The following is a 13,333-nucleotide window of genomic DNA, read 5'->3' on the forward strand; positions in this document are numbered from 1 at the left end:
CTGAGGCAGAAAGCTCACTGCAGCCCGGGAGTTTGAGGTGGCAGTGAGCTATGATGATGCCACTGAACTCTTACTGGGCCAACAGAGTTGGACTCTGTCTAAAAACAAAAGGATCTAAAATAATTTAAACAATGTAGCACTATTGCAGGAAGAGACAGAGGAATCTAAACTTAGCTCATGATCAAATGGGTATTTTGATCAGTGGGAAGAGAAAAATAATAATAAATGATATTATATTTTTACTTAATATCATACACAAAACTAAATCCATATTGACTAAAATGATAAGTGTATAAAAGGAACCAGAACTCCATCATTCTGTGTGTGTATTCATATTTAGAGTTAAATCAATGTATTTAAATTGACCTTCATTTCTTTTTGTTGTTGTTGTTGTTAAATTACATCACATTTATTTTACATTTAACAGCCATGTACAATGTCAGAGCCAGTGGTGTCCACTGGGCCCAGTATAATTCCGAAGGAGCCCGGGCAATGCAAGGAAATGCACAGACTAGTCGGTGACCATCGTTTCTTCAAAAGAAAGACAAGGGGGTTGGAGCAGATGGTCTCCAAGGCTGTTTTCAGATCTACAATAACATTGTAAGGGATATGTAATGTGGCAGGGGAGGGAAAAAAAGTCTAGCAACCAGGTATTTATTCTTTTTTTTTTTCTTTTTTAAGGGAGACAGGCAAGAGAGAATGCAATAAAAGAAATCTGATGATTTTGAAGACACTATGTAGACACTTAATTGGTCTTACCAAGTCCCGTCACTGTTATTGTTGCCTCTGACTGGATCTTTCCAAACTGGTTTTCTGCTTCACAAATATAGGTTCCTTTATCACTTGCCCACAAGTCTAAAAAGAAGAACCCATTTATTCATTTGATACCATCTATAGAGCATTAATTCTGTGCCAAACAATGCTGAGATCTGTGGATGGAACATATGAAACTGCCTTCTGGTAGTTCCCATACTAGGGGAGGAGACACACATGGAAACCAGCATCGGACCACAGTGTGATAAATGCCAGAACAGGAGTTTCAAACAATGAGCTGTGGAAGCACAGAGATAAGAGTGACTGATGGGAGAGGAGTTAGAGAAAGATCCACTTCAGAGGTGGTATCGGAGCCAGACTTCAGAATAGAAGAGGGGGGAGAATAAAGGAAGCATCATTCAAACCTAACAGATTATAAGGCAAAAGCATGACTCAAAAAATCATGGTTTATTCAAAGAATGGAAAGCTGCACCCCCAATGGGCACTGCACCACCACCCTGGAGGCATTTCGGAAGTCTATAGGAGAGATTTTCTTCGCTGGCCCAATAATTATGGGCATGGCATTTAGTGGGCAAAAACTGGAATTATCTCAAGTCTAGCAGGATTTTTGAAGTTTCTGCTGGTTTATATTACATGAGACTATAACCTAATTCTGTACAAGCAGAAGAAAGAACTTTGGCAATAATTATCCACCATTTTAGGAAAATCACATCACTAGCTTGGAGTTTCTGAGTCATCAGCCCTATACTTCTTTATCAGCCTGCATCTGAGCTATGAGATTCATGGTGACACCACATAAACATCTATGCATATCGTACAGGCAAGGCCAAAGTATCTACATACTGAAATGCATCATGTTTTAGTATAAGTTACTTTCCCTTGTTTTCCTTTGTACTACATTTTAGAATTTAAAATTTTTTTTTATTATTTGGGATCAAATGTATGTAATATGTTTTTCAATATAATAAAAGGGTAGTATAAAACATTTGTAATGAAAAGGATATGGGGGCAACCAGAACTGGGACCACAGAGTTACAGGTTGTGTAACTCTAGTTTATAGCCAGGAGCCTGGAGTTGAAAATGTGAGCTGGTGTCTCTTACAGAGCGTGGTTTTGTCTTGTGAGCAATAGAGAAGGCAACAGAAGGCATTAAGTTAAGGGATGATCATAATCTTGTAAATATCTTAACCAGAATAAAGCAGTCCGATCTATTGATAAGATTTGAGAAGAAAGTGTAGCTTTGCATTATGGATAGCTCCTACTGTCACAGAGAAAGAACAATGACAAAGCTTCTATACCCCCGTTGACCATGTGCATCTAACTGCACATCTGCGTCTGGTGAACTCAAGTGGTGTCTGCTCTAAATAGTAATGAACATATATTTAAAAAGGAAAATTCAGCAAATCACCCAGATAATAACTCACGCATTAGTTCCAACCAAGATATTTTTCATATTACCAATGACTGGACTAATTTATGTAGAAATAAAACATATGACTAAGAACTAAGTCTCTTATCACTAATTTCTTTTCATATAATTTATACGATCAGGCAACTGTTTTTTAACATACTGGCCTCCTTTATTCTTTCTCTCCTCCCCTCTAATCAACTTGTTTTCAGGTCTCTTCCCCCCCTTCCCTCGGGGCTATTTCTCATCATCGCCATCACCCTACCTGTGTAACTATTTGGTATTTGGGCTTTCCTATGTTTTCTCCTTTTTCTCATCTCTCCCCTATCTTGTAGAGGCATTATTCTGGGAAACAAGTAAACAACAAAAACCTTTGTGCCTCCCTTCTCTGCCTATGAAACTTGGAAGGAGACCCTCTAATTTCTACATTATCAGCTAGTATGTTTCTTTACCTGGATATTTCAGGTCCTGCACAATCTAACCCAATCCGATGTGGACTTCCCGGTAGCTACTGTCGTGGCTGTTCACCGAGATAGTAGATTGCAAAATGCTTGAGCGAGGGATCCTATATTGGACCTCTGTCTTCACCACCAAGTCTAGCACAGAGCTAATACTAAAACACTTACTTTTAGACAGTTTAGTTTATATCTGGAAGTTCAGTGGCCAATGTATAGTTAACATTGTAAATAAACTTGGAAATCACTAATTGGAGGCTTTCTGTAAAATATCCCCAAGATCCAATTAATTTTAAAAAACCAATTGAGGATCTGAATGTTTTTTTCTTCTCTGGTGTCACCAGGTAAGTACCTATATTCTTGGCATTATTTGAAAAAATCCAATGTGTTTTCAAGTATCTGAATGCTGAATAGGCTCATAGGTAAACTTTTTGGATGATGGAGTATTTGACCTTTTGGAGGGAGAGAGGATCTTTTGCTTTAGGCAGTTACAAGTTTTAGCCAAGGAGTTTCCATAGCATCCCAAAGCACGTCAAAAATAAATACCTAAAGTTAACTGTCTACTGGTAATGTTTTACCTTCCTTCACAGCAATTTTTACAAGAATTAATGCAACATGAACACGATGGATCTACGTGAAGGCACAGGGGACTATTTGCAATGAGAAGCAATAAGGGATGAAGCAGTCATATTGCTTCATAGGCCGTGTGTCAAGTTAGTGGAATATATATGAATAAACTATAATTCATTTATGACAATTCCAAAACACAAAAACCAGAACTCTTTCAAAGTGAAATGCAACAAACCCAAAATATGTTGGCAAGATTCATCCACAATTTTTAAACAGTAATATCTATGTGTGAAACATAAACGTATAACATCAATGTACATATTTGTATAAAATGTATTTCCTTTAACCTACTTAAAATAAAAAGAGCTCCTGTTTTTAGTTGGCTGATGGAACTAACTGAAAAAGGTCTTGAGAAAATTGGCATGTTGTCTGATCTTCTCCATTGGATCTTCGGTTCTGGATATCCCTGAACATAACAAGGCAATGTCACATTGGATCCAATTTCCATAGAAATATCAGCAGGTTCTTGGATGAAAACTGGATGTGCTACAAGATATTAAAAACCAAGAAAAAAAAGTCATCGACATAGTACTCAGGCATATTCAGAAAAAATAATTATTGAACTGTCGACAGACTCAATTTGAATTGAATTATTGTTCACACAATGTTGTAAATTTACCCTGTAAGTATTATTGCAGTTTTAGACATAGTATTTGTTTCTTTTCTGCTTTATAAATGAATAGAGATGCTTAGAAGTCCAACCATTTCTTTAAAGTTACAGATGATACAAGAACAGGAATGTAAATCGAGTATCTTAAATGAAGAGAAACTTTCATTCTAGAAATTTGTTTTCAATTTTGGTTTATGTCATATTGCTCAAACATCAAGACTATCTCAGACACAAGTTGGTCTTGAAATAAAATAATGTTGACACTATTCACAACTTACTCCTCTTGGCTGAATTTTGAAAGGAACTGTATACCAGAGTTCTTTCTTCAATAATCATTATACAACAAGCTAACAGTATTTACTACGAAATTATATCCTTGCTCAGTATCACCTTCTTGCTTCCCTTATCTTTCACATTTTGGGGGTTAGAGAAATTTAAGTCTGAGAATCAGTAACACAAAAAAGTGATAGATGTAGTACTTGATAAAGGAAGAATAGGAAGTGCTTAACATTTCAGAGTTAAGAAATTATTCAGAAACAATAAAAGTTTTAGATAAAAAAGCTACAGATAGTCACATGATTTAGGCAACCACAGAAACCAGGAGGAGGAGACAGAAATATATCAGAAGCACAGCTTGGAAAACCAGGAATACGATATAAGATGGATACTGCCTGAAACCCCACATAAATGAGCCTCTCAGTGTGTCCCAGAGGTCAGTGAGTAATGATGATGTTTGAGGGATCAGTCAAGGAGAAATGTGTAGGGTACTTTGGAGGCACTGGTTGAAAATTCCCATGTAGGACGCTAAGAGAAGGTACACTAGGAGGGGGCTCTTTGATAAAGTCAAGGTTAAACCTTGGTTAGAAATGACCACTACTTCTTACAGAGTCAGAGACTATATTAGGTGCTTTCAATTATCTCATTTAATCTTCACACTGTTCCTGTGAGAGAGGTAGTTTGTAGCCTCATCTCCAATTATTTCTCTACAGAGTCTCTCTGGGTAATCAGCACTCCTTGTTCTCCTCAAAACAAGGACTAACTTTTCTTACATCAGCAGTACCTATGTTATTATGGCCCCCCTCAAATGGAATGTCTGCTGTTGATCTCTGGCTGTTGAAATGTTGACAATACTTTATTCTAGTTCAGAAGGCCCCTCTTCCATGATGCCATCTTTTGCCATCTGGGCTATACATCATTTTTCCCCTCTCTGAAGTTTCAGAGAATTTAATCTCTATGATTTTTATGGAAGTCACCACTCTCAGCCACATTATGTTTGGCGTTTTTTCTAGGGAGTTTATATTTGAAACCTTATTTTCATCTATATAGCAGTTAAAGTAGTACCTGGGGCACTATTTACGGCTACTACATATTTATGAATGAATTGTTGTAAATTATTAATCAACATGAAAACACTTCAGTAATCACTCAGTCTGTGTGTGTGTTTGCATGTGTCTGTGCTAGTAATAATCTTGACACAGTATGTTTGAACTTGCACTTTTGACAGACACATAGAAATGTCAGAAGCCCCCCTTTTAAAATATTTCCTTTGAGTATTTTATTTTTGGTTCCCCAATTCACCCTTCCCTTTCTTTATTGTTAATTTCAGATTAACATAAGACTACACACGATTAGGTTACATTGTTTGCATTTGTTAGGTAATGTCTGAGTTGTAGTTGAGTCCCTCAGGGGGAAGGTGTGCCATATGCCACTACATTGTACCCGTTAGGTGGGAGCTTATCACCCTCCCTCAGGTCCCCTTCTTGAATTAAGAGGAGCTCAAGCAACAATCACAAAGATGTAGAAAAAATTTAACTCCTGGATAGGTTACTATTCAGCCACAAAAAGATAGAGGCTTTACATCTTTTGTTTTTACCTGCATGGAGTTGAAAACATTCTCCCCAGTAAGTTAACTCAAGATAATAGGAAAAGCAAGCATCATATGTGCTCAATACTAATTCAAAACTAGTAAATGAACAACTACACACCCGCATGAGAGAAAAATAATTAAATTCAAGCAAACACCTTTTAGGCCGGGCGCAGTGGCTCATGCCTGGAATCCCAGCACTCTGGGAGGCCAAGGTGGGCTGATTGCCTGAGCTCATGAGTCCGAGACCAGCCTAAGCCAGAGAGTGAGACCCTGTCTCTATAAATAGCCAGGCATTGTGGTGAGTGCCTTTAGTCACAACTACTTGGGAGGCTGAGGCAAGAGAATTGCTTGAACTCAAGCATTTGAGGTTGCTGTGAGCTAGGACACCATGGCACTCTACCAAGAGCAACAAAGCAAAACTCTGTCTCAATAAATAAATAAATAAATTTTTAAAAAAGAAGCCACTTTTTTTATTGACTCTAAACAAAATTAAATTAAATTCCGCAGTTGAACATTATATTTTTAAAAACAAGTAGTGTATGTTTAGATTTGTCTTAATTCATGTGTATGAGAATTCAACTTATAAAAATAATAGACAAAACAAATATGTTTTAAACATAGTTTATAAAGCAGCTCATAGCTTGCTTACCCTAAGTTTCTGAGACCTAGTTACTTTCCTCTGAATAAACAGAAGTCATTTACTCTAGAGCAAGTAGCTTTTCTGGAAAATGGTGCTCAAGTGTAAAGTCTTCATGATGCTTAGGCTCAGAGGATGGTCAGGTGAATGCAATGATGGACAGAAAATACATTCCAGAAAAGCAGAAAAGATATGCAGAAAGTCCACAAGCACTGGGAAGAGAACTCAGTCAACTGACACATCAGAACATAGGCATCAGTGAAAATGAGAAAAAATGGAATTTTCATAACTAAGAAAGCCAAGAACAAAAAGTATAACCAAATCTCAGGTTGTACCAACAATGCTCAATTGGAGCAGAAGTCAGCTAGTGGGAAGCAGCTTTGGGAACAGCATCCATGTGCAAGACAAGCGCAAGGTCAAGAATAGAGGTACTTGAATCAGAAAACAAGTCAGATGAGAATACCAGGCGCTAGGTAAGCAGCCAAGACAGCGTTAATGACAAGCAAACCTCAAAAACGAAGCAGTTCTTAACCCAGCCAAGAAGCTTTTTAAACACTTCCTACTTCTGAGTGTGGCCAACACAAACTCCAAGTGAATTACACTAGGTGGATGGTAAACAGATTAGGGAAGAATACCAGTGAAGTACGGTGTATGATGCTTGACCAGAAGAGGACTGTTTGCTCAGAAAGGTGAATGAAAGTGTTTTCAAATGGTCGTTCTACTATTGCTTCATCTGTATGCTTGAGAAAACTATCATTTTTTGGAAAAAATATATTACCTCTTTCAGTTTAAATTTCCTCCTGAATAAAAAGGAGATAACATTTTGTATCATAGGTTGTTAAAAGAGATAAGGTTAATTAATCATTTAGTGTATAGTAATCACCCGAATATTAACTATCATTAAAATACGTAAAATATCATATCGATCAACTGATTATAGCTCATTTCAGGAGTCTAATACTTCCAGTGTTAATTTCAATTTTAGCTCCCTCATTAAATCTGTTAGGGTAATATTTAATCCTCTAGGTCCCCTAAGTATTTGTGCGCAAGGACTCGAGGACTATGCAGGGTTAACGCCACAGCACAGCTTTGTTGTCACTTATATAGAGATATGGCTACGTGCACACATTATTTTGAAAATATAAAAATCATAAAGAGATTGATTATCTAACACTAAAATACAATAATTCTATGACCCTGAGGGAAAATTAAATGTATATACCCAATACGGCAACTCTTGCATTACTTTAGTCACAGGTTTTCTTTCTGAAAATGACTGAACACGTTGTCTTGGTTCTACCAAACCACAAAGCATGAAACCACAGTCTAAGACTCAAACCTTGTGTGGTGTGGAATGCTACAAATAAAATCGTTGCCAGGCCAACATTTTGTCTGATGGAGCTAATCCTCTCTTCTTCCAAATGACTTCATGATTCACTATCCCTTTTTACAAAGGATAAAAACTATTGGTAACTTTCCGTGTTGACCTGAAATATCCATAATTTAAAGCCATGATAATGAGCGATAGGAAAAAGAACACTCAGTACAAGAACCTAGAAATCAGAAATGATAATAATAGTCTTTTCATTATTTTATTGATCTAGTATTGCTGATGTGAAATAATAGGCCCACAAAAACAATCTAAAAGTCCAAATAGCTACATGATATGTATAAAAGCATGTTTTTCTGCTTAAGTCATAAGCTACTTAAATTTATGCTGAATAGTTCTGGAACTCAAATGAATAATTTCATGCAGTAATTAGTCAAGTTAAGCTTTGTACTTAACTTGTCTCAAGCCCTTTCTTAAGAAAGTCAAGTTGAGACGATGACTTTGTATTAAAAATTCAGTACTTAATCTTACATATTATGTTCCTATTATGTAGACATTTCCTTATTATTTTTCAAGACCCAAAGACTCAAGATGACCACTTCATTTGTAAAGTTAACATTCATCTACTTGATATATGCTGCATTAAACAGTAAAGAGAAGAGTTATGGTGACATGTTGAGTGTACATGGGTGATGATGTCTCATCTTTACAACCAACTCATGAGGTAGATGTACACCACTTATATCTATTTTATAGATGAGCAAAGCCAGGCAGAAAACCCATTCTTTCTCCAGAGTCTATTCTTTTAACCACTATATAAATTCTGGGGATAGTTTTGATTTTTAGTGTGTTTGCCTTTAAATTTAACTGTGATGAATGCAACCATAAGTACAGCTGTACTTGGCATGGTTCTTGGCATTTCCATCTTGTATCTGCTACAGTATGTAACAGTAGTTTTATACTGTAAGAAAAGACAGTTCTGATAAACCTTTGCAAACTACGACAGGAGGGATGTAATGGTGAATAAGGAACTAGTTAGGGCATCACAGAAACATGAGTGGGGCTGCCTTTAACACTAAGTTATTTGGCAATTGTAAACAATGGTCAAGGTTACAGTAAGCAAATAATTCAGTTTGTATTAATAGTTCTTTCAGGACAATCACTGGAATAGAAGTTGAGAAAGACATTGTCTTAGAAAGGGTCATGAATGGTGAAGATCTTGAGTATATGTCAAGATAAGACAAAGTCCAGTTCAAGGATTGAAGCATAAATACAAAGCATTGGTTGGAATGTTTCCTAATCTGACGCAAGTCCCCTTAGCACAGACAGCCCTCATCCTTGGCGGTGTATCACTGTATAGAATGGAGAACCTGGAAAACCCAGAGCTGTAAAAAGATTATCAAGGAAGCAGAATGTGAAAAAACTATAAAATTCTTAGGTTTCCTACAAACTTGGAGGAGGCTGAGGGGGGCATACCTTTTCGCTGGGAACAATTACTGAGGCTGTTTCTCTCTTCTTCTAGAGCTAGACAACTTTAAAAGAGTGTTGGGTAAATATGAAATATCTGTGCAGAAAAGAGGGAGAAGCAGAACTAGAAAATGTTGAGAACTCAAATGCTATATACTCAGTACCTTTCTTGAAAATAACAATTCTGTACCTAGTGACCCTTTTCATTTGGACCTTATAATTCTAAAAGCATTATTATGCTTCACACCCTGTCGGTAAGTTCAGAGATACCCTCCACTCAGAGATTCTGATCTTATTTTTAAGGCTTTTCTCTTAATAACCACAGTGGTTAGTCATGGTTCAAACATATCATGACGTATTCAAGACAGATTCTACAGTGGTCTCTGTGGTCATCTCCAGCTTTGTTGATTCTACTGCAAGGACAAAATCACCAAGAACCTCACAGGCAGCCCAGGAGCAGAGGCATCAGAAAAGATCCCAGGAGAAAAAAATTCATTTATGTGAAAATTGAAAGCTTAGATGGTCATAGTTTTCATTTAAAGACTTTAAAGACTTAAAGATAGCAGAACTAAAATGTTTTGAGTTATTTACTATATTTTTTGAAAAAGATGGATTTTCTTTGCAGTTCCTAACTTTTCTTAATAAAAAATTTTGGCATGTGGGTGGTGCCTATGGCTCAAAGGGATAGGCACCAGCCCCATATACTGGAGGTGGTGGGTTCAAACCCAGCCCCAGCCAAAAAAAAAAAAAAATGGCATAAAAAGCATCATACATAAATGAAAATACAATACAATTGAATGAAATGTCATATTTTATCAGTTTTAAGTGATACAGCTGTCTAATTATCTGTTAAAATTAATCTGCCAGATTCCTTTTTATATACGCTGAGCTGTTTTATTACATGTTTTACCACATTGTGAAGAGTTTTTTTTTTTTAACAGATGTGAGATAGACAAAGAAGGAGAGAGGACCAAACGTCTCAAGTAACCTAAATATAGTTGTCATGCATACACTGCATTCTTCCTATTATGATTGACTTGTAGCCATAGTACTTTATTTTACACACTGAGGAGTAATTGCTAGTGAATTTATTTAAAATTAAAAGCAAAGCAAAAGAACAATCTCCTACCTTTGCTGTTATTGGACATCTTCAAATTATGGTCTAGGGCAAAAGTCTAATTTCTGGAATCCAGATGTTAATACTTAGAACCCTTTTAGCAGAATGAATGATTCTTGACAGGAAAATGGCAAAACATAAGGTACTGGTGAAGCCTATAGTATCTGGAGTCAGATAACTTAAGTTTAAATATCCAGGCTCTGCATCTCCTTAGCTCTGTGATCATGATTAAGTTGTTTAGCCTTTGATAAAGCTGATAAACCTGATATATCTCAGTTTCCTTATCAATAGAATGGAGATAATCATGGGATTCTCCTCTTAGAGTTGTCATGAGAGTTTAATGAGTTAATGCATATAAAAGTTCTTGGCACATTCAATGGTACATGGAAAGCACAGGCAAATCCTAACTCCCATTATTATATTAATAATCTGAAGTGTTCTTCCTAATTTTGCTACTCTGAAAAATAGGTCTACTACATGGTTTCAAAGTTACCAAACACAGAAGAATGACAGATAACTTTAAAACAAATTCATCTGTTGGATCTGCATGCTTACAGCCAACATCCAGGGTTATCCTGCCCGTTGCTCTTCCAGCATCATTGATGGCTACACAGGTATAATCACCAGCATCCAGATCTTGTGTTTCTTGAATCTTCAAAAGTCCCAAGAAAGGATCAATAATGAGGAATGTTGAGGATCTCAACTCAAGATCTCCTAAGTCAAAACAGAGAGGAAAACATTAAATGCTAAAGTATTTACACCAGCTATTGGTCTGATTTCAAAAGTTCTGAATAAAGTTGACTGCAAAGTTTTTAAATACATGAGTCTAGCACAACATGATGCTTTCTAAAAGCTAAAATTGTGACCTGTAATAAATGTGTACAAATATTTCCTATATACATATATCTGTGTATGTACTGACATAAATAAGAATAAGCTCTTTGAAGCTACATTGGAGAGCTAGGAAAGGTTGGTAGCTATACCCAATGCTACATTAGGGAAGAAGGGAATGGGAAGATGAGAGTTAAGAAGAGGTTTCTACCATCTTCATAGCAGGATATATTTTGGTTTCTCAAGACATTCTTGAAAGACTGGAGGTTTTCTAGGTTTAGCTAATTGCCAGCACCTCATACATTATTGGAAGGCAGATGATGCCCCTTCAAAGCTGTGACTTAGGCTAAGCTTTTTCTTGCAAGTTACCTCCTTCAAGGTGTTTCCTCTCCAGAGAATGAAATTAACCAGGATGACCAGTATCATAAAAAATACACAGTACTGGATGTTTAATGCTCGGTACACGGATTATTTTTGTTTGTTTTTATAAAGGGGAATACCAAACATGTCAAGATCTAGAAAACTTCCAGGAATTTTGAGGGGCACCACTCTTAAGAGTTTCATAGCATTCTCAGGTACTCTCCAATATCACACACCAGCCTCATATCCTGAAGATAATAAAACTAACTCTTAGCTTCTAATAGGCAAAGAAAATCCAGGAGCCAGGGCTATAATTCCCTAGGGCACTGAAAACAGCACCAACTAACAGTCTCAGCACAACAGACAATTCTCTTTGTGTTTATATACTTTTCACAGGAGAGAAGGCCAAAGGAATCAGAATTTTAGAAACAAAATTACATTAGCAACCAACTGTCGGTGCCAAAACAAAGTATTTTGCAGCATTCCAGTATTTAAAACCCCAATTATCCTGTACGCTTGCTACTGCATACCACGTGAGAATGAGAGCAGCAACAAAAGCTATGTGCTTCTGAGAAATTTTCATAAATGAAAGCAGATGATGTTGACATAAACTTTCCTCCCACCAAGGGAGGATGCAACGTGACCTCACTGCTCATCAAGTATTAAAATGTTTGGACTAAATGGAAATCCATTTAGATTTTTGGAATTTACTTCCCTTCTATATTTCTTTCGTATATGTCAGAGAATATAACAGGGTGAAATAAAGACCTTATTGCTAGAAGTTGTTTTTTCAAATTAAAAATCTTTAAAGAATACCAATCATGTGGTGGGTATACCAAAGACCAGACTCCCCCATCATATACTATATAAACGTCATGGAATGCAACTTGCAACACAAAAAATCTACTAAAATAAAAATCCAAACAAAGAATAGCAGTCATGAAACAAAAATTGGAAAATAATAGTTCAATTAAGTTTGCGTTTCGATCACATTTTGATCTCTCCTTTCTTGATGGCTAGTGAAAAATTACTCATTGAATTATTCAGAAACCATAGAGAACTACAGAATTGTTAGATGCACATGAAATCGGGATTATCTACTTTTAACATTAGATAAGACCCAAACAGGGGTATACGTAGCAAGATACATAAACTGTGCTGATGATCCACTCTAGAATTTTCAAGCATTCTCTTGGAGAAGAGTTCTTTTTCTGGGGCAGTTTAAATTCAATCCTGGCCTCTGTAGATATAAAGACTAAAAAAGATCATTATCTCTGATTTAAGATCCCTTCAAATAGTTGATGAGAATTAAGTAGTTAGAAAATGTTTGTGTTAAGACTCCCTAACAGTACTCTAAAAAATTATTAAAATTATTATGGGCCCTAGTGAATTATTGTTTATGTGGATCAAACTTGTTTAGTATTTTAGCAATCAACATAAGAAATCTAAAAATATATGCATCTGCTTGTTTTATAATAAACTCAGGACATTTTAACATAATTAACATATTTTATTTTAAAAAATTGTATTTTGCAAAGCAAGAGAAGTTTAAAGGAGAAGAGTAGCATTGTTTCACATTTTTGCAAAGTTCTATAATGTTTCCTGTCTAGCATAACAGCAGACAGCTGAGGGCTCATATTTGTTTCTGTATTCAGCCTATTAGCTATCACACAACACAGAGCCTTTAGAAACTCCATTATTCGTTTGTGAGACAATGACAGTGAAAATAGTCTTATTTCTTATTATTATGAAAATAGTTTTGATCTTGTGGATCCCCTAAAAGAACTGTGGGAATTTCCAGAGATGTGAAACCACATTTTTAAGAACCACTGCTCTAAATAAATCCAA

General features: G+C 36.2%; 1 protein-coding gene across 1 annotated transcript in view; it reads right to left on the bottom strand.

Moving 5' to 3' along the window:
* Nucleotides 1-13,333, bottom strand: part of HMCN1 (hemicentin 1) — a 440,557-nt gene that overhangs the window by 213,214 nt on the left and 214,010 nt on the right. Inside the window, 3 exon segments of the mRNA XM_003785789.2 lie at nucleotides 760-855; nucleotides 3,558-3,752; nucleotides 10,850-11,008. Of these exon segments, the coding sequence (XP_003785837.1) occupies nucleotides 760-855; nucleotides 3,558-3,752; nucleotides 10,850-11,008 (450 nt within the window).

This window comes from Otolemur garnettii, unplaced genomic scaffold (genome assembly GCF_000181295.1).
Source record: "Otolemur garnettii isolate 467f Iridium unplaced genomic scaffold, OtoGar3 scaffold00016, whole genome shotgun sequence".
NCBI classification, from domain to species: Eukaryota; Metazoa; Chordata; class Mammalia; order Primates; family Galagidae; genus Otolemur; species Otolemur garnettii.